Raw genomic sequence first — 23,143 nt, forward strand, 5'->3', positions numbered from 1 at the left:
TTCTGAGACAACCATTTTCCTTCAATTTTATCAATATTATTTCTTACTACTTCCTACTAAAGGCCAAAGAAATAAAAAGGTGCATCAAATTACCAAATACCTATGGTTCATCTATCTTCTCCCTTCCCCACAACGAAATGGGCTTTGCTATATTTCTTTCTGATTCTGAATAACACAAGTTCACTGTAAAAAAAATACAAATACAGAAAAAGCACAAGAAAAAAAAAACTACTGTGAGATAACTATATTTTTGTGACCATACTTTCAATAATTATCTTTATGCATTTATTTTATGTGATTCAGATCTTAATCATTTAACACATTTTAAAAGTCTTTGCCTCCCTCTTTCCCTCACTCAGTTTGAAAGATAGTATCTTTTCTATGCATTTACCTTTCTCTTTGCTCATGTAAACATATACACAGCATTGTGTTATCTGGTTTTGTTTATGATGACTGGGTATTCGTAAATGTACAGGCATACCCTGCTGCTTTATTATGCCTCAAGGATATTGCTCTTTTAAGAAAAACAAATACAAGATGAAGGTGTGTGGCAAGCCTGCGTTGAGCACGCCTACTGGTGCCATTTTTCCAACACCATGTGCTCACTTTGTGTCTGTGTGTATGTGTTAATTCTCACATTACTTCAAACTTTTTCATTATTATTATTAAATCTGTCATGGTGATCTGTGATCTTTGATGTTACTAGTGTTTTCAGGTGCCATGAACTGCACCCATGTAAGATGGCAAGCTTAACTGACAAATGTGTGTGTTCTGAATGTTCCACTCCCCATCTTTGCCTCTCCTTGGCCCTCCCTATTCTATGAGACATAGTAATATTGAATTAGGCCAATTAATACCCTAAAATGGCCTCTACGTGAAAGGAAGAGCTGCACGTCTCTCACTTTAAATCAAAAGCTAAAAATTTATTAAACATAGTGAGGAAGACATGTTGAAAGCAAAGACAGGCAGAAAGCTAGGTTTCTTGGTGCCAGTCAAGTTATGAATGCAAAGGAAAACTTCTTAAAGGAAATTAAAAGTGCTACTCCGATGAACACATGAATGATGAGAAAGAGAAACAGCCTTATTGCTCATATGGAGAAAGTCTGAATGGTCTGGATAAATGACCAAATCAGCCACAACATTACAGCCAATTCTACTTTAGAGCAAGGCCCTAACTCTTTAATTCTATGAAGGCTGAGAAAGGTGAGAAAAGTCTGAAGCTAGCACAGGTTGATTTGTGAGGTTTAAGAAATGAAGCCATCTCCGTAAAACAAAAGTGCAAGGTGAAGCAGCTGATGGAGAAGCTGCAGCAAGTTCTCCAGAAGATCTAGCTAAGATCATTAATGAAGGTCACTACACTAAACAGATTTTCAATGAAGCTGAAACAGCCTTCTATTGGAAAAAGCAGCCATCTAGGACTCTCTAGCTAGAGAGGAGAAGGCAATCCCTGGCTTCGAAGCTTCAAAGAACAGGCTGATTCTTTTGTTAGGGGCAAATGCAGCTGGTGACTTTAAGTTGAGGCCAACGCTCACTTACCTTTCTAAAAATTCTGGAGCTTTTAAGAATTATACAAATCAACTCTGCCTGTGCTCTATAAATGAACAACAAATCCTAGATGTCAACACATCTATTTACAGCATGGTTTACTATTTTGAGCCCACTGCTGGGACCTACTGCTCAGAGGAAAGAAGGAAAAAAAAAGAAAAAAAGAACACTTTGAAACTACTACTGCTCACTGACAAGGCACCTACTCACCCAGGCTCTGTGGAGAGGTACAAGATTAACATTGCTTTCATGCTTACGAAAGCAGCGCCCACTCTGCAGCCCATGGAACAAGGAGTGATTTTGACTTTCGAGTCTTATTATTTAAGAAATACATTTCATGAGGCTATAGCTGCCATAGATAGTGATTCTCTGATAAATCTGGGGTGCAAACCTGGAAAGTATTCACCATTCTAGATGCCATTAGAACATTCGTGATTCATGGGATAAGGAAAAATATCAATACTGACAGGAGTTTGGAAGAAATTGATTCAAATCCTATGGATGATTTGGAGCTGTTCAAGACCTCAGTGAAGGAAGTAAATGAAGATGAGGTGAAAGCAGGAAGAGAACTAAGATTATAAATGGGGTCTGAAGATGTGACTGAAATGCTGCAATCTCACGGTAAAACTTGAACAAACAAGGAGTTGCCTCTTAGGAATAAGCAAAGAAAGTAGTTTCTTATGGAATCAACTCCTGGTGAAGATGCTGTGAACACTGTTGAAATGAAAACAAAGGATTTCAAATATTATATAAACTTAGTTGATAAAGCAGTGGCAGGGGTTGGGAGGGCTGACTTCAATTCTGAAAGAAATTTTACCGTACATAAAATGTTATCAAACAGTACGGTATGCTACAGAGAAATATTTTGTGAAAAGAAGAGTCGATCAATGCAGCAAACTTCATTTGTTGTATTTTAGGGAGTTGCCACAGCCAACCTAACCTTCAGCAACCACCACCCTGGTCACTCAGCGGCCATCAACATCCAGGCAAGCCCCTGCACCAGCAAAAAGATTACAAGTTGCTGAAGGCTCAGATGATCGTTAGCATTGTTTAAGCACTAAAGTATTTTTAAATTAACGTAGGTACATTTTTTCTTAAACATAATGCTACTGCACACTTAATAGACTACAGTATACTAAAAGCATAACTTTTATATGTATAGGGAAACCAAAAAACTCGTGTGACTCACTTTATTGTGATGCCAGATTTACTGTGGCGGTCTGGCACCAAACCTGCAACATCACCGAGGTGTGCCTGTATATATCTCCAGGTCAACCAGTAGAGATCTAATTGACGTTGCAAAGCAACATGTCACTGAGTAGCAGAAGCACTCCTTAGTGCTGGGCTTGTTGTCCGCTCTTTTATTGCTATGCACAAAATACTGCAAAAATAAATGCTCATAGAAATATCCTTGGGAATGTACTGGATATTCGTTTATTTTAGATGTCACAACTAATATTTACCACCATATTTCTAAACAATGTGTCCTTACTGCTATTTACGTTCAGTTTTGGACATTATCTCCAATCTCGAGTGTGTGCCGTTCAGGACTACTGCAGAGGAATCTTCCGGACTTTCCTTCCCCACCATCTTTAGGAATTCCCTTCTCCTGATAGATTCTATTCTTGAATTCTCCCTCTCTCTCTTTCTTGGCCTACTCCATCATTCTGCTGGACAATGTCCTCCAGCACTTTTTTGAGATAGGGCACGTGTGAGGTAAATTTTTGTCTTGCATGTTCTGAAATGTCTTTATTCCATCCACCTAACACTTGGTTGACAATCTGGATTGGAAATCATTTCACTCTGCATTTGAAAGTACATGGCATGCCAGATTCCATAGTTACTGTTGAGAAGTCTAGCACCAGTCTTACTCCTAAAACCTTTACATGTAACTTGAATCTTTTGAATCATTCTTTTTAACACTAGTTTTCTGCAATTTCAAAATAATAAGCTTTGGTTTGGGTCTTTGTCAAAGCAATTGTACCATTATTCAGTGGGCCTTTTCAACCTAGAAACTAAACTCCTTCAGTTCTGAGAGATTCTAGCAGTATTTCCTTGATAAATTCCGTCTCTCCATTTCCTTTGGTTTTCCTTTTTTTTTTATTTTGAGACAGTCTCGCTCCGTTGCCCAGGCTGGAATGCAATGGCAAGATCTCGGCTCACTGCAACCTCCCGAGTTCAAGTAATTGCCCTGCCTCAACCTCCCAAGTAGCTGGGATTACAAGTGCGCACCACCATGCCCAGCTCATTTTTTTTTTTTTTTTTGTATTTTTAGTAGAGACAGGGTTTCGCAGTGTTGACCAGCCTTGTCTCAAACCCCTGACCTCAAAGTGCTGGGATTACAGGAGTGAGCCACCATGCCAGGCTTCCTTTGGTTTTCTCTGATTGATCCCCCTTTAGTATATGTTGGATATTCTACACTAATAATCTAAGTATCTTGTCTGTTTTACTTCTTTTTCTCTTTGATCTGTATTTAGGTAGATTTCCTCATTTTCCACCTATCTTATTAATATTTTCCCCCTCGATCCCTTATTTACTTAACAAAATTTCTAAGAGCTCTTCCTCTGTTTCTTTTTCTGGCATTCTAGTCATATTTCATGGATGCACTATTTTCTTTATCTCTGTGAGTCTCAGTGTTGTCAAACTTCCATCTGCTCTCTCCAGTTTCTCCCTTTTAGCTCCAGTTTTCTTAATGTTTGTGTTGATTTGTCCCCATTTTAAAGGTACTTTTTTCAAATGTCTGTTGAACCTTGGCTATCGACATTTGACAGCAAGTCCCATGAAAGCTGAATGTAAAGTCTATATATGTGGGCAAGGGTTACTGTTGCTAAGTCTCAGAGTGATGTTATTAGACCAGAATTTCCAAAGGTCCATTTACATACAAATCTTTCTTTCGACAAGTGCCTTCTGAGAGGGATCCATAAATCTTCTAGACATCAGTATTCTGGGTACAGTCTTTCACTTCATCCTCCTGTTTTCAGTGAAGACCCTTATCACCTTGTGCTAGTCCTGTTACCTCCAAATCCAAGGACTCCATTCAACACCCACTCATCTCCCATTAGTTTTACCCTAGCCTTCAGCACTTAAGGTAGGGAAGTGAATCTGGTGGAGTCTGCCACTTCTTATAGAAACTTTCAGCCCAATTTCTTCTTTTCAGCCCTTAGAAAGTTTCAAAGCCTCTAATTCCTGAGTCTTCCTGGGGCTGGGACACACTTGCCTGCTTTTGTCTTGATGTCCTCCCAGCAAGATTTCTCTGGCAAGTTAGAGACCTCTCATTTACATCTGCAAAATTCCACAGACTACTCTAATCTCGTCATTTCTTCTCTCATTCTCTTTGTTCCTGTGCATTTGAACAAATTTGTATTCCTTTATTGTCACTTTAATGTGAGAAAAACATGATTTCCCATCTACTGTCTGCTAAAAGTTGGGCTATATTCCTAAGTTACAAATCACTAGCTTTTCCAACTCAATGTAACTTCTTAGCTTCTCAGCAAGAAGATAAAAGTTATAAAACTCAAACAACAAGCCGTTTTATTTAATTCTACCTGTAGCTAACAAGAGAGGCACAAGACCTCCACACTGAATACCATGAAACACTGCTGAGAGAATTTAAACCACTAAGTAAATAAAGAGATACACTCTGCTCACAAATTGGAAGACTAAGTATTAATAGGATGAGAAGTCTATCAAAGTTCATCTGTAATGCAAACCCAATCACAATCCCAGAAGGTTCTGGGTAGACACTGACGAGCTGATTCTAAAATTTATAAAGAAACACAAACAACCGAGAATAAACAAAGCAATTTTTTAAAATAATGAACAAAACTGGCACATACTTTATATAATTTTAAGACTTATTATAAATCTACAGTAATTAAGGCAGCTTGGTATTGGTAAAAAGATAGACATATGTATCAATGGAACAGAAAAGAGACAAGAATTAGAACCACACATATATGTGGTCAGTTGCTTTTGGGGTAATTTTTATTTTCTTTAATTTGCCTTTTAATATTTTTCTTATTTTATAATAGAAACATATATTACTTTTGTAATGGAAGGGAGACTGCTTTTTAAAAATATACATTTAGCACATGATTTGTAATTTATCAGATTCTAAACGACATGGTGGGGTGAAAATCTAGGTTTAATTTGATTTAAAGAAAATCTTCCATTTAAATGCAAAGTAGAAAGAGCTACTGATAGGCCGGGCGTGGTGGCTCAAGCCTGTAATCCCAGCACTTTGGGAGGCCGAGTCGGGCGGATCACGAGGTCAGGAGATCGAGACCATCCTGGTTAACATGGTGAAACCCCGTCTCTACTAAAAAAAAAAATACAAAAAACTAGCCGGGCGAGGTGGCGGACGCCTGTAGTCCCAGCTACTCGGGAGGCTGAGGCAGGAGAATGGCGTGAACCCGGGAGGCGGAGCTTGCAGTGAGCTGAGATCCGGCCACTGCACTCCAGCCTGGGTGACAGCGCGAGACTCCGTCTCAAAAAAAAAAAAAAGAAAGAGCTACTGATTTGATCAAGTTCCTTACCCGGGCGATGCAGTAATCCTTAGGGTTTTCTTTTTCCAGACCATACTTCTCTAAAGCTTCAGCCACAGCAAAGTCTGCAGGATCTGTAGTAGACAGCAGGATTGTCTTGTAGGGAATATTTGGTTTTAAACTATCTGCATAAATTCTCAATGTTCCACCTGAAAAAACATTTTGACATCTTTGAGTACAACTTACTTTATGCCAATAACAGAGGTAGCTAACATTTACAGTCACTTGAGAAAAAGGTACCTGCATTCTAGCTATAACGAGTACAAAGACAATCTGCCTAATAACGATTTTTTTCATTTCCTGTTAGATAACATATAATAGCAGTAACTAGTTGATCTAGTGACATTTAGAAACCATGAACAATCCAGTATGACAAAGATCATTTTCATCTTCTCTCTTCAAGCCAAAGGAGTTTTTATAACAATGAACTGATTTCCACTATAGTGAGGAAAGAAAAGGAAGGAACTCCAGAATTTCTCTATGGTGCTGCTCTTTATTCAATTGCTTTCCCATTTCCTTACCTACATATTATCATATACCTATTTCTCCCATTTTCCTACTTCCTGATCATCAATCTGAAACAAACTAAAAACCCAGATAAAGTCAAATATTAACCCACTAAATAAATTCATTTTTAAAAAGTGAAGTAGGAACCAGGAGATCTCAGGTGCTCGAGGCCAAATATTTTTCATGAGAGATTTGCCAACAGAGCAAAGTTCTATTTTTACTTCCAGGCACTACAAACTACAATGTCCTTTATAGCTGTGAACTTATTTAGGGGAAAAAAAGAAAACCAACTACAGCAGAGCAATTTGGATATCCTGACATTTTCTTTTGTGTTTCTTTTTAATGGAAATCTACATGTATATGTCATAATATTGTCACTTTTGGTGTCATAATCTGCTTTCTACCTATGGTCCAAGATTAATATGCCTTGAAATCTGAAGTCTAGATGAAAGGATACTGAGGGAAGAAATTAAGATAGGCTCCACAGTCCCATTAAGACAGTGTGCCCCTAGGTATGCACTCTAGCTTCTTTAACTCTCAATTTTCTCACCTGTAACTTAAGAGAGCTAGATTAGAAAATCTGTGGGTTTCTTGAAGCAAATTCTTAATTTCCATGATTCCATTACTTTTTGATTCTAATGCAGTTATTTCAGCTACTGAATATTTCTCATACTCTCTTTTTCAACTACTGAATATTTCTCATACTCTCTTTTTCAACAAGTCTGGCACGAATTGCATTTTGATAACTTAGCTCACAGTAAAATCATGTTGGTCTTTTAAGAAACCAACTAGTCCACAGTAGTATTAGAATATGGACCTGCTAAGCCGGGCCAGGGGAATCACAGGTTGCAGCACATCTTTACCATGTGCACGCTCACACTGCCCCGGGGCTCCCCTGTTCCAATGCAGAGGAACAGAAATAAGCAGGTCAGATGATGTTCCTGCCTCAACAGCTTACATTCTGTGGTTGGGACGCAGGATGCAGAGGAAGAAGACTAACAAGAAAACAAATAAATACCTTTAAAATAGTGACATACATTGTGAAAATATAAAAGGTTGTGAGAAAGAACATGACCGAGAGCATCCTAAGCTTGGATAACTGGCCAAGAATTCTCTGAAGAATAAACATTTGAACTCAGACCTGAACAACAAGACAGAAGTAATCATGTGAAAATCTAAAGGAAGGGCTTTGTCTCAGCAGAGGACCAGCAGCTGCTAAGGCCCAGGGTTGGGGTATGTCTGGTTGGGTTCACTGGCCAGTACGGACAGAGCAAGGGGAAAAGGCGCAGATGAGGTCAGAAACCAGCTGAGACCAGATCCTACAGGACTTCTCAGACCATGATCACATCATGAGTTTGAATTATTCCAGTTAAAGTGAGAGCCATTGGAAGGGTTTAAGTTCTGTGTGTGTGTGTGTGTGTGTGTGTGTGTGTGTGCACGCGCGCAAGAGAGAGTGCACATGTATGACTGTGTGTCTGCGTGCATGTGTCTAAGGAGGTGGGCAAAATGTCATTTGTGCTTTCCAAAGAGGATCCTGCCTTTTGGGTGAAGATAGGGAGATCAGCAACAGGAGAGGAGTCCATTTAAACTGTGTGTTTTCCATGACACCAGAATGCACACTCCTTATTTAATTACACTCCACATCCAAATACAGGCCTCAAAAAAGTCACAAAAAAAACATATGTACAATAGGATGAGTAAACAAGTAGGTAGACTGCAGTTAACATCTATATGATTTTGGTTAGTGTCCCGTTTTGAAGATGAAGAAACTGTAGCTCTTGGTTTGTGCACAGTGGTTCCAACTGTACCCTGACCCCAGCTCCATGTGCTTCTGCACTTCACAGTGCCCTGCTACTCCTAAGACTGCGCACTAAAAAGCCCAAGAGGAAGAATCAACTAAAACTTATCTTACAATTTTGTTAATTTATCAATGAAAAAAAACCATAACAATAAATGGTAGAATATTTGTGACACAAATGAATTAACTGAGATATGTAGGGCATTTTGGGGTCAACTACATTTTGAAGCCATCATGAAGCAAATATAACTAAGTGTTAAAAAATACAAAGTTCAGGGGCAAAGCTTGTTATGAATTATGATGCCTGATCACCTGTGAGGTGAGTTTAACAGAACCAAATTAAGGGGGACATGTAGGTTCTGTCATCAGAACTTGAGAAACTAATCCTTGGGGTAAAAGAGAGAAAAATAACAGCCACAGTTGTCACTCTTAGAGAAGTGGTATTCACAGGTGCCCTTGTCTGCAGCCCACACTAAAGAATCAACCTGAGAGCTAAGCTGATAGCTGCAGTAGGCTATAAGGATGTACGTTTTCAGAGCAAGTTATTTGTTAAAACTAACAAATAAAAACCTTAAGACTTCATTAATACTTTTGGCTTCCTTAGTATTAACCATAAAGGGTCATTTTTTGTTACCAATATTTAGTTAAGAGTTTCCTCAGAGTCTACATATAGAAAAATGCTCCTTCTACCCCAATCACCCCTTTAATAGACAAGCTGTACTTAGATGTTCTGCTATTTCTCCTCCTAATTCTTTGCAGTTTTTCCTGTTTTCTTTGCTGATTCCTCTTATCAATGGCTTTCCCTTAAGTTTCTGAATCACCTATACACTGTCTAACGACACTGATCACTCCCAAACCCTAATCACCATGTGCTACTGAAACACTAGCCTAAAATATATCCCATATCCCACCAGCACTTCATGTGACACACATAAACAAAACCTATCTTCCACCCCCAAACGTTCTTCATTCTACAGTCCATCAACATCTTTCCAATAAAAAGCAGAGGGGCCGTCCTGAATGCCTCCCCTCCTCAGTAAAATCCAGTCTATTGCCAGTTCCTGATAATTCTACCTCTTAAATATTTCTTCAGACCTTTCTCCCTTTATAGTCCTGCTGTCAATGACACAGCTCAGAGGCCCCTTATTCCTTATATGGGCAAAGCAATAATTTTAATGGGCATGCCTGCTTCTAATCAGAATTCTCTCAAATCCATCTTCCACTCTGCTTCCACAGTAATCTCTCCAGATATAAAGCTCAGGCTACAATGAAAGCTTTCTAAACCCCTAGCTTAAAACTCATCAATAGCTTATTAACAAAGCATATCAAATTTTTCCATCAAAATACCCCCAATGGCAGTGCAAACTACATGGGGGAATCTGGGGACATAAGCTAAGTGACATACAAAAACTTCCTATTTCATCGTAAAAAAAAAAAAATATATATATATATATATATATATATATATAAATGTTACATTCTAACCACATCAAAGCATATTTCATTATAACAAATATTTTTTAAAGTTAGATACAAAAATTGACACTCCAACCTAGCTATGTTTACCATGACTCACTACCTCTAGCCCATACTGGAATATTCTTTAAGGGAACCATAGAATAAATTCAGAAATTCATTTCAGTAATAATATCAAACTCATTCTTACAGTATACAAAGTGCCTTCAGGTCTGACATGTAGTTAGCACATGTAGCCATTGCTAAGCATTCCTCTTGTCTTTTAAAAACTTTTTACTACTCTTCTTCTTTATATTTTCTTTCAGACTCCTTATTTTCTTGTGTTTTTTTCGGTGCATATATTTAGAAATTATTTCAAATTCTTGACAGAACAAGACAAAATACATATAAACGAAGAATCATTCACATCTCAAATATAATCTATTAAAAGATTTATGGAACCAAGAAGTCCTGTACTCTCTGAGATCTTTTTTGAATCACAGGCACAACAAGTCCTGTGAAATACGTAATTAGGACTCAGTTATAGGGTGCTAAGGGTCAAAATAAGAACGAACGCTAGGGTGGGCCAACGCTCCCCGCAGATGGTGGCTCTCTGGACACTAGGCTGAAATATGCTCAGGAGAAATAGAGTCCTGAGCAGTGTCTGCGATGGACACAGAAGCAAGTGACCGTGCATTCAATGTGTTACGTCTCATTTAGATCCCATCCCAAATAAAAGCATTATCTGAGGCAATCAGGAAAATTTAAACAATGACTAGTTATTTGATACCATTAAGGAATTATTACCAATTATTTTATATTGATAATGATACTATGGTTATATTTTGTTTTGCTTTTTAAGGAATCTTTATCCTTCTGGAAAATATACCAAAATATTTATAGTTGAAAGAATGATAAGTTAGGGATTTGCTCCCCAATAATAGTTTGAAAATGGAGGCAATGTATTTTGGAGTACAGAAGAAACCTCGGTGATCCGTACATGGGAGTTTATTGTATCTTTCTCTCTTTTTTTGTACATACTTGAAATTTTCTAGCTTTTTTTTTTTTTAAGAGCTGTATTGGGGGAAAGTATGAAACTAAACATATCCCTATGTGAACAGAACTCTTGTACAAAGGGTAGGCTGATTTTGTACCAGAAGTATATGGTACACATTTGTTAGGAAAAGGTTACTTCACCCATTGCTTTAATTAAAGCAGGTCTCATGCACGTATAAAGAGTGTAATTAAACAATGCTCTTTGTAACAGGTAGAACAGAGAAAAATACCAAGTTTGTACCTGAATCAGGCCGCCCATCTGAGCTCCGAAATTCCTGCATTCTCTTTTCCAATTTTTGTTGCCTCCGTCGTTTCATAACCACCTCAGGATTAGAAATGGTTCGAGTAAAGCTGGTTTCAGGCATGTCTTTGTAAACCTCAGCAGCCAGTCGAGAATTTTCACTGTAAGAAAAAAAATGCCAACAATATTTTAAACACTGTTTTCTTATTGGAAATAGACACATTGCAGTCATACAAAAATCAAAATGGCAGATGCTATTCAGCTACATCTGTACCCTAATACATCTGTTATGTACTATTTACCACATGTTAATTACTAATGATAAAGAATAGTTTCTCTCAATACAAACGAATATACTGAACTACACAGAAATCTATCATTAAAAGCTTACATTAATAGTGAGTTTATTCATGAATAATGCTAAAAGAAAAATATATTGATTATACATTTCAGTAACTTCCACCAGTGTTACCCTAAAACAGATCAATATTATACCATGACCTTCCAACCACAAGAAAGAAATATAGGACTGAATATACTTTAATTTTGCAAAAATCTGTCTTAACATTATAGCAAATTTAGGCTGGGCGTGATGGCTCACTCCTGTAATCCCAACACTTTGGGAGGCTGATGTGGGTGGATCACCGGAGGTCGAGTTTGAGACCAGCGTGACCAACATGGAGAAACCCCGTCTCTACTAAAAAAACAAAATTAGCCAAGCGTGGTGGCAAATGCCTGTAATCCCAGTTACTTGGGAGGCTGAGGCAGGAGAATCACTTGAACCCGAGAGGTGGAGGTTGCGGTGAGCCAAGATCGCGCCATCGCATTCCAGCCTGGGCAACAAGAGCAAAACTCTATCTCAACAACAACAACAACAAAAAATTACAGCAAATTACAGCAAATTTTGAAAAGCCCAAATTAACTGAATGGAATGATTTTTTTAACACCTAAAGGATTTAAAAAACATTAACTTCCTTGAAGTTAAATTTTCAAAAAGGAAATTGCTCCAACAGTTTCTGTGAAGGAGTCAAATGTATAGAATAAGCTGAAAACAACACTAGGTAATTAACATACTTAACTACATTTTGGTAAATATACTTCAAAGATACAATTTTTAATCATAAAAATAATTTAATTAAAAATAGTTAAGCTTTTAATCAAGTTGAACAACTTATTTTAAGTCAAATAATGTATCACCCCATAAATAGGATGATAAACAGAGCAAGTCATAAAGTAGAAGCATTTGGTACGTTTTGGTTTATTTTGAGATAGGGTCTTGCTCTGTAGCCCAGGCGGGAATGCAGTGGCACAGTCATTGCTCACTGCAACCTCAATCTCCCAGGCTCAAGCAATCCTCCCACCTTAGCCTCCTGAGTAGCTGAGGCTACAGGCATGAACCTAGCCTAAGTTTTAAATTCTCCTTTGATATTTTTCATGTATGAGCAGCGTATCTTTGTACATTTTTTTCTCTTGCATAACTGCATTTAATAGAGCCTTATTATGTGATACTAGACTCAAGTGTTTACATAGGCACCACCGCCTAGTAGATTCACATCTAAACCCCCTTTGATACAACACAAAATAGGCTCAAATTCCACTATAAAGTATACCTTATTCACTGACAAATGGTTAATAACCTCAATACGTAGAGAACACTTAGAATCAATTTTAAAATGGGAAAAAGGCTTGGACAGGCCACTCCAACAAAAGAATATAAACGGTTAATAACTACGTGGAAAGCTGTTGCCTTATTAATGATAACAAATTCAATTTACGGAAGGTACTATATACTGTAGAGATAATAGACTGTTCTGTGACACCCAAGAGTTGCAGGTGTAAAGAAAAGAGAAGTCTCTGGGCTCCATGACAGTACGGGGCAGTTTGCCGATGGGCTCAGAACACATGAGCGTACCCAAACCCTGTTACCCAATCATTCTTCTAGAATGCACCCTGAGAAAGTAATCAGATGAATTCCCTAAGTCGTAGAACAAGGATATTCACTGGAACATTTATTTAAAAACAAAACAAAGAACCACTATTAAACAATCTATAAGTACACCAAAAATGGACTAGTTACATAAATTATGGAAGAACTATATAATACTGTATAATCATTTAAAAATGTTTTTGTGAAATATAAACATCTTAGTGGGAAAAATATCAAGTGAAAATCCAGTTGAAGAAACTGTGGTTACATTTCCGTTTAAAGCCTCTCCAGACAAGCCTATGAAATAGAAACATTTATAGAGAACAAACAAACTAGATGATGATTCTCTTTGGGTTCATGTGATGACAGGTGAATTCTTTAAGTTCTTTACCCTTTTTGGCAAATCTATATATTCTGACTTTCTAAAAAGAACATACATTATTTGATTTACAGAAAAGTAATGTATAGAATACCATGCAATCAAGACCAAGGCAACAGCAAGCTGTCTAAGAATAGGCATATGATAACCAAATGCACTAACTAAAAAGCCAAAAACTGCTGAAGGTGAAAACAGGAACTAGAAACTCCACATTAAGGGGAAAGTCTAGTTTCTCCTAATGTCTCTTTTTGTTATAGTGAAAATGCAATGATTTAACTTATTCCCTCAGCTCTGTGTCAGATCCTCAAACACTTAAATAGGTAACCATCTACAACGGAACTGGTGTGACAAAATAAGAAATGGTAGGTGGGAGTGGAGGGAACTAGCTGGTGATCTGAAGCTTAAAAGGGAAAATCTGCTTTTCACCTTGTCAGCCTCTGACTAGGCATTAAGTGTATCTGAGGTACATAAGAGACAACTGCTGCCTCATGGCCAAAACCACAGAAATGAGGAAAAAACCCAGCTGAAGATGAAAAAGAAAAATAATGAAGTTAACAAGAGTTTACTTAAGATTAGCAAGATTGTGAGTGCAGAGATTCTCCCCAAGCATAGCAAGACAGGCACTGCCAGCAATGAACCCTGCTTAGGTAAGCCCCTCTATCCTCCCTCCACACAGAAGAACTGGGAGTATATACCCAAATACATTTCCTGACTGATACTCATCCTTTTCATAATTTATCTGAAAATTTAACAATTTTGGTGCAATAAAAACATCTGATTTGGAGCACAAAGACAGGGAAATATTTCCAAAACTGACTTACACGTCCTCCCCTTGGAAAGGTCTATCATCTTTATCAGACGCCTGTCGCAATGCCTCTTTTTCTCTCTTCTTTTTTTCCTTCTTTTCTTTCTTTGACAGAGTTCTCTTGAAGTTCTGGATAACGCCTTCTTTTTCCTGCTTTTCAGGTCCATTACTTTGAGCCTTCTGATGAAAGTAACATTATCACCATATTGACTACTACACAGAATCACATAAAACTGCCCATGGCTTAGCTAACTTCATCTCACATGCTGCCGAACATGTGAGCAAAGCTACTGAAACAGAGGAAGGTCTGGAGTAATGAGAATGGTCTTTATCTTGATTCAGCTGACAGTTACATGGGTGTATTTATTAAAATCAATTGAACTGCACATTCAAGAACTGTGCATTTCACCGAATCTATATTTTACCTCATTTTAAAACTAATGAGCAAGCAAGCTAAGAAACAAAAATCAAAGCCAGTCAGAAAACTGGGGTAGAAATGATGAAATCTAATTTTCAGTAAAACTCCAAGTAATTTACATAAAGTAACCTGAATAAAAGAAACCTAACAAAATTATAAAAACAAAGAATGAATAGACAAATCGTCTACAACAGTTTTTAACTTTAAAGGAAATGTTAAGAGTAACCATAATGAATTGGCTTTTATGAAACAGTTGCAAGTATTACGTTTGTGCAAAAATCTCTAACTGCGTTTCCAGATCTGATTTATTTGCTTGCTTCTTCTTAACTTGTATTTTAACCTTGAACAATGGCCTGCTAGCAGATGACAGAGATGCATTATTTTTATGGATAACTTAAGAAAATAACTATGAAAAACAAGGAAAAGAATGGCTATTGTGATGGGAAAGAAAACTGCCTTCTGCTCTATAAGTTAGGGAAGAAAATCATGTGAACATTGCCATTTGATTCATAGATACTTGGAGCACTGCACTGGTCTGGTCTTAGGAGTTCCAATACATGTCAACGAGGGTTTGTGGTCCATAGCAAAATCTACAGAATGAAATAGCATCTGCTGAAATTGTGGAGCAGAAATGAAATAAATCACATATAGCATTAACAATGGACACGCATTCTTAACTTTTTTTGAATTTGCTGAAAATATAACACGTCACTAAACACAGTAACAAATAAGGTCAAGAATACATTTTGTACATCTCCATGACTCTTCAACACGGAACAGTGACATCACACAAAATGAAAAATTTATGCTGCTAAAAGTGATTAAGGACAGTCTTTTCCCAATCTGTTGGGGGGCAGGGCGGGGCTGGGGGGAGGGGGGAATTAAATGGAAGATTTTTTGTAAAAATATTCTTAACCTTTGCATTTGCTATCATTTGTCCATAATGAATTCTTGTATAAGATGCCACTTGATTTAGCACAAAATAAACACAGCAGCACAGAATTCCAGATATCCTATCCCCTAGAAAGTTTTAGAATCATTCTATTCCATCATTCAAGAAAGTTTACTAATTCCTAACCCTGCACAAAATGAAAGGGCTTCAAATGAGCCAAAGTTGCATCAAAAAGTTCACAAATAGATATAAAAGCATTATTTTCCCTTTTGATCCTTATTAGAACAATTCTGATTTTATATTATTGAAAAAAAAAAAATCAACTGGAGCTGATCGCCTGATCATCAAATCTCGCGGTAACAAGTTTACATCAATATTCTTCAAAAAGGTGAGAAACAGTATCTGGAATTACTAGTTGAGATAAAGGATAAAGTAGGGAGAAAAAGGCTTCTTTTAAATTATTTTCTGCGAGGAGGGTAAAAGGCTTTATAAAGAGAAGCAAAAAAGAGAAGGAACTCCTGTAACAAAACATCAGTCTCCTGTTTATCTGTCAGACCTGACCCTGGACCAAGACCATAAAATACTGAGGGTTCCTACCTTAGGAGGAATGGCGTCATTCTCATTCTTAAGAACAAATCTGCCTTCCCGGTCATCTTTGTTCCAATTCAATTGTACAACTAGAGGTTTCTCATCTATGTCCAATCTTCTTTCTTCTTCAAAACATGAAATGAAAAAAAGAATAAGCTATGGTTATTTCATGGAACTAGCTAATACAAGCATTCTGATGTACATTTAATTTTACAGACAAAGTACCTACTTGCAGATTGAAATGTATTGTTCAAAATGTAAAATCATTAGTTTTAATTAATTCGATATTTTGTTGCTACTGTATGTTTATCACATATCCAGTGCCAGACACTGAACAGAGGCAATTCCCTCATTTAGATCTAACTGGGAAAATAAGAGAAATATACATGAAATAAGAAAAATGTATACATGGTTTTTGCTAAAAGCTTATTTCTGTAAATCAAATGATCTCATATGCAACTGGAAAATAAGGATAGAATGTTAATACCACACAGAAGTTCCACTGATTCTATGAGATTGTTCTCATCACATTAATGCTGTACCCTACATGAAGCAATGGCAGCAGCCCCCACTGGTCTTGGAAGTGATGACTGCACTATTCTTCCTATCTCTGTGCATCTGATCCTTCTCTCCAAAATTTGCCCACTTCAACACTCACCTCTCCTTCCACCATAGAGTTACCATCACTTTTCTTATATAAAGGACTATATTTGGTATATTATTTCTTTCATTAGCAAGCCTCCCAGGCACACTTATCAGGAACATGGTACTCCAGAGGGTCTCCGTGAGAGCCTCACACAACCTGACCACCTCACAGAGGCCTACAGTCGCTGGAAGCTGTGGAAGAAAGGCAGCACTGAAGGATGGACCTGCTCCTACTGGCCAAGATACCCATCCCAGGGTGGAGAAGACTAAGGAAGCAGGAGCTGGCAACAGATCTGAGGCTGCAAGGCCCACACACAAGTCAGGCTACACTCACTCCCCAGGAATGCTCCTTGCCGCTTGGAGAAATCCATTCACTCTGCTCAAACCTTCAACTGTTCTTTGAGCCACTGCTACAAATTTAAACAGGTATTGAGTGACCTACCCAAATCTTTATCTTAAAGTCCTTATCTTTTAATATACAATTTGGCAGAATTTGAGATTTTTTAGAAATGCCTCTTTCAGAAACATGTCACAGGAATGCTCTGTAACCTAAACGTCAATAACACAAGAGCCGGCACTTTCCGGGTTGAGTAAGAAAAGTAAAATTCACCATAAAATAAAATCACTGACTCCCTATCCAAACATCACTCCCTGCTGTCCAGCCCTGCCCACTCCCCAGCACCTATCAGTCACATCACCTCAAGGTCAGAATGCATGTGACAACGCCCTGTCACACAAACTGCAAACTGCTACACTTTGCAGAAAAGGACAGGGTTGCACGATGCTGGCTGGGCTCACACCTAGAATACCAGCACTTTGGGAGGCCAAGGTGGATAGATCGATTGAGCTCAAGAGTATGAGACCAGCCTGGGCAACATGGCGAGACCCCATCTCCACCAAAAAGAAAAAAAGAAAAGAAAAAGAAGAAATTAGCCGGGTATGGTGCTGTGTGCTTGTAGTCCCAGCTACTCGGAGGGCTGAGGTGGGAGAATTGCTTGAGTCCAAGAGGCTGAGGCCACAGTGAACTGTGATGGCACCACTGCACTCCACCCTGGGTGACAAAGTGAGACCCTGTCTCAAAAAAAAAAAGATTGCACAATGCTGATTAAAGTGATAGTAAAAACTCCATCAAGCACAAACTCGGCCAGTAATAAATGAGGATCAGACAGACCAATTATTAACTAAAGAGACAACTGATAAGGATGAAGATAACACAGACTCCTTGCAAGAGAAAGATGTGATTTTCCAAGGACTGGAAGACGTTCTGAGAAATACTGGTTCAAGTCCTAAACTCAGAGTGCTCTTCATAATCACATCCCAACAGTCACACAGAAAGTCAAGAAAGACAGCCCAAGACAAAGTCTTTGTTTTTTCAGTTAGTCCATATTTGAAGCAGTAAGGATAAACATGAGACAGACTTTGTTTTTGTAACTAAGGTCTCCAAACGTTGTCATCGTTTACTATAAAATTTGATTCTAGACGAGGGTCTCACTATGTAGCCCAGGCAGAACTCAAACTCTCGATTTTAAGTAGCCCTCCCACCTCAGCCTCTTGAGTAGCTGTGACTATAGGTACATGCTACCACATCCAGCTTTGATCCTAGTTTTAAACGTGTTTTTTTAAGGGACCTTTTACTAAGTATCTCTAGAAAACAGTACTCTCCTGTATTAGTAATATTTTATATTTTATATTTTATATTACAATAAAAACACTAGGTGAGGCAGTACAAAGGATCATTTTGTTAGGTTATTCAACGAAATGATGCCCAGAGACTATGTGACCAGGTCAGCCCTTGAAGGAAAGGATAAGTTGTTCCAGAAAACTGTCAGAAAGATAGGCAGAACGACATGGTGAGGGCACAAGGGTCTTACTACAGCCTCACACAGGCGAAGATAACTATTAATTTGAAAAAGTACTTTCAATGCTATGCCAAAAATTTAAATTTTAAATGAGCAAGTTTACTAACACCACCCTCCCCATAAAAAATGACACCATAATGATGACAACAATGATGATACTGATAGTTCTACCGCTAATAGTGTTGACAAAGATTATCCAGGTAATTATATACAGGATATGCTAAAAGGAAGCTGGTAATTATCAACTGGAAATGAAAACCAGAGTAACAAATTAGGGATAGAAGAGTAAGTCTGAATTCCTTTCATAAACCAAAATTAACAAATTGTTCTTGTTGCACAATTTTTACTAGATGAAAATCCTTCAGAGCGTAACTTTTAGAGAACTAACATTAACAATTTATAAATCATAAAAGTAAAGCAAGAAGAGGGCTGAGATATTCTAAAGCGCATGTGGGTAAGCAGTGAAGGTAAAGAGGGAACTGGGTCCTACCATATCTTTATCCATTTAAGATCTCTTCTGCCTTAGTGGTTTCATACACGTTTTTAAAGTAGCATGATCCTTTTTTATGTTTCCTATTGAATTCACACAAAGACTTGTACTATATAAAAAGAATAGATGCAGAGCTTCCCTGTGGCTGAAGGCTTGGGGCTGGGGCTGGGGCTTTAGCTCACTAGGGCTGCGGTAGGCAAACGTGCTGAGGCGATCCCCGGGGAACTGAGGAGCATTTAAATATTCAAGAGAAACAAGGTGCACGTGCCAGACACCAAAATAACTGGTTCGGGTAGGTCGGGCACGGTAGCTCACGAGGTCAGGAGATCGAGACCATCCTGGCTAACATGGTGAAACCCTGTCTCTACTAAAAGTACAAAAAATTAGCCGGGCGTGATGGTGGGCGCCTGTAGTCCCAGCTCCTCGGGAGGCTGAGGCAGGAGAACAGCCTGAACCCAGGAGACGGAGCTAGCAGTGAGCCAAGATCGTGCCACTGCACTCCAGCCTGGGCGACAGAGCGAGACTCCATCTGAAAAAAAAAAAAAAAAAAAAGAACTGGTTCACGTGGCTCCGGGACCACAGTAAACTGCACAGCATCTCTTCTGTCGGCATCACATACACACAAAGCTGGGTTTTCCATAACACTGTAATAAACAAGCAGCACTGTCTGAAAATCAACATGGACAAGAAGTGAGGGCTCCCGGGGTCTGAGGAGCTCGGAAAGGCCCAAGAGGCACAACTGTCCCAGCAGACGGCAGCTGTGATTAAGAAGAAAATGAAAGCTTTAGTTTTCCATCATTTTATGTGTACTATTTTTCAAAATCTACCTAATTGTCCACTGTTAAACACTTACTAACCTATCTGAATCTAACTACTTAATGAAATGGACTATCAGGTACTTCCTTTGGCCTAGTGGTGCCATTATTAAAAAACTACTGAGACGCTAAGGGTTCTGTAGCCCAGAGAAGACTGAGAACCTGCATGCTAGGGCTTTTCTCATACCTGAGGCGCTGGTGAAAACAAAGGTGTGGAAGGGTACCTGAGGGAGGGGGGAAAACACCATTTTCCTTCTTCTTTAACCATCTTTGTGTTTTCACCCTTTTCTTTAAAAAATCAAAATCATCCAATTTTTAGATCTCAAACTCCAATCTTACATATTATTCAAAGACTTCACACTTGACAGTATTCAACTAACTGAACAGCACAGACTAAAAAGAAAAAAAGGTGGAAGCGACAGAGATTTTATTCTTTGTAACCTATTTACAAAGATTCTAAGGTAAAGGAAAAACTCAGCTTCAGAAAAATCATCCAAAATTGAGAACATCCTCTACTGTCAAATTTAGTTTTGGCATTAATGATGAAGGTAATATTCTCATAACCTTAAGAAACAAACTGAACAAACAACAATAACGAAAAAATGGCCTGAGTTACATACTACTGAGGGAGAAAGGATTTAGTCACACCTGAAAATCCCACAAATTACAAACACTTTAGTCTAATTTCATATGTACAAATAAAGCAGTATTTTTTAAGTAAAAAAAATGTTCCAAAAAGATCTGTGGATGGAACTTAAAAGAGGTATTCAAATTAGGTTTGTGGTATACATAAATCATTTATTTGCTGCACCAACTATAATTTGTATTTCACTAAAACAGGTTACTCAACATTTCCAAAACACCAATGAGAAAATTTAAAAATTTCTACTTTTCATTTTATTAATTGTTTTAGAGACAAGGTGTCCCTCTGTCACCCAGGGTGGAGTTCAGTGGCACGATCCTAGTTCACTGAAGTTTCAAACTCCTAGGCTCAAGTGATCCTCCTACCTCAGCCTCCCATGTAGCTGGGACTATAGGCATGTGCCATGATGCCCAGCTGACTTATTTTTTAATTTTTTTGTGGAGACGGGTCTCACTATGTTGCCTCAAGCAATCTTCCCATCTCAGCCTCCCCAAGTGCCAGGATTACAGGCACAACCCATGGCACTCACCCAAATTTCCACATTTCTTAATCAGTCTAATTTTAGTTGTCATTTGATATTGCTATATAAGATATTTTCAGAAATTTCTAATGTTAACACAAGTAGAAATTACTAAATACATAAGGAGGTTTCTTTAAGATATATACCCTAAATTATACCCAAAGAATAATGAAAATATATTGCTTCAGAAGGCAAAAATAGTACAGCAAGATTGATGACTCATACCCATATATTTAACTGTTACAATTATAATAATATAATATCTACATAAGAGCCATATAAAACATTCTCAAAAAGCAGGTAGCATACTACACACTGTATGTGACACCCAGATATGCTGGATAAATGTAACGCTACTTATCTTTGGAGAAATAAGCATATGCAAAATTAATATACTCATTCTAACTTCCAACAGATATATGTGCCAGGGATTTATAAGAACAATTCCCAGACATAAAACAGTTTTCTCAGCCTGCCAACTACTCTCCTACCCAGCAAAAGAGAAGAAAGATGGAGATGAGCAGTAAACCTGTGACATGACCACAATGCCCTGGACAAGCTGTCTCTTCACAGGTCAGGTCACGCCTCCAGCAAACCCTTCCTGTATACACTGACCTCCGCTGACATGCACTTCATAGAGTGAATACTTGGGAGAGGACAGCATTCGCATATCAGGTCGAAATTTCTCTGCGAGCGTTTCGATTACATCTTGAGTGGTGGCAGTACTAGAGACCCGAATACATTTTGTTGCAAAGTTTCCAGCAGCTTTATCTTGAAAATAAAATCTCATGACTCCATGGAACTCCAAATCCTAAAAGAAAACAAAATGGTACATTTTTGGAAAACAACACTCTGAAAAGGATTTACTTTTTGTAATAATAAATGAGAAAGTCTGTTCATTGCTTTTTAAAAAAATGCTTCTTTATCATAAACATCTGAGACTAACTGAGAGAGAGGCGTTTTTCGTCTTCAAGTTTCATTTCTGACTTTGGACAAGTTACTTACAATTTCTCTTTGCCTCACCTGTCTCATGTATGAAATAATGGCTGTCAAATAGATGATTTGACAAGTGGTAGGCACACCATGACACATAATATTTATAAGAATGCAGCTCAACAAATACTATTATTTAACCCTATTTCAAGATCTAGTCGTGCAAACTCATAGAGTTGAGTTCAGTGCTCGAGCTGGTATGTGGCAGATCCAGAGTTAAGACCCGGATCCACCAGACTCCAAAGTCCATGCCTGTACTGCCCGTGAGGTCCCTTTCCAGCTCCAAGGGTCAAAAGCCTACATGAAAAAGTTCCTTTTAAAAAGAGGGAAATGTTGGTCCCAACCATTAATGTGAATAAATGAAAACTCTTAATTTTTTAAGAATATATTATGTTGATGCAAAATTGTGGATTTTGCCATTATTTTCAATGGCAAAAAGCACAATTACTTTTGCACCAACCTAATAATTGTAACTAATTTTCTAAATGAACTACTTGCCTATAATCAATGAATGCATTTTAGATTTGTCTCAAAACCTTATTTCTAGAGAAAAACCACACTGGAATTTCAGCCAAAGGTATCCCCTCCATAGGTATCATCTACTGCAATGCGGGCTGACGCTCACAACTGTGGGATGCCCTTTCCCATTATTTCCTTGCACACAGAAAAAGCACAACTCCCAACAAAAATTCCAAAGAATATTTCTAACTACTAGGTCACTTTTACTGTCTTAAGATTAAAGATTCAGTTGTTCAAATGAAGTCATCCTTGGTTCTTCTTTCTCTCACCCTCCACATCTGATTCACCAAAATACACCCAGAATCCAACCAAAGTCCTGTTCAAACTAAGTCAGAACACATCATTCCTTGGTTTTACATTTTGCAATGGCTTTCATTTTCTCAGAAGTCAAACCATTACTGCAGTCCTCAAAGCCCATCACACTGAATGAAGCCTTTCTTTACTTTTCCCCAACCCACTAGCCTCTTTCTGACTAGTAAGTATGAACTAAGAAGTATTTATTTG

At 38.0% G+C, this 23,143-nt stretch overlaps 1 protein-coding gene across 32 annotated transcripts in view; it reads right to left on the reverse strand.

The window, feature by feature from the left end:
* AFDN (afadin, adherens junction formation factor) overlaps nt 1-23,143 on the reverse strand; it is a 141,971-nt gene that overhangs the window by 81,682 nt on the left and 37,146 nt on the right. For 19 of the 32 annotated variants that reach the window (XM_045391747.3, XM_074036762.1, XM_045391735.3 and 16 more), the window contains exons 2-6: nt 21,743-21,938; nt 16,165-16,280; nt 14,274-14,437; nt 11,147-11,307; nt 6,081-6,238 (exon numbers count right to left, since the gene is read on the reverse strand). In XM_045391747.3, coding sequence (XP_045247682.2) covers nt 6,081-6,238; nt 11,147-11,307; nt 14,274-14,437; nt 16,165-16,280; nt 21,743-21,938 — 795 coding nt within the window. The remainder of the gene's footprint in view (nt 1-6,080; nt 6,239-11,146; nt 11,308-14,273; nt 14,438-16,164; nt 16,281-21,742; nt 21,939-23,143) is intronic. The other 13 variants (XM_074036754.1, XM_065543154.2, XM_045391746.3 and 10 more) reach the window with 3 other exon arrangements.

The sequence above is a fragment of the Macaca fascicularis genome, chromosome 4 (genome assembly GCF_037993035.2).
Source record: "Macaca fascicularis isolate 582-1 chromosome 4, T2T-MFA8v1.1".
NCBI lineage: Eukaryota > Metazoa > Chordata > Mammalia > Primates > Cercopithecidae > Macaca > Macaca fascicularis.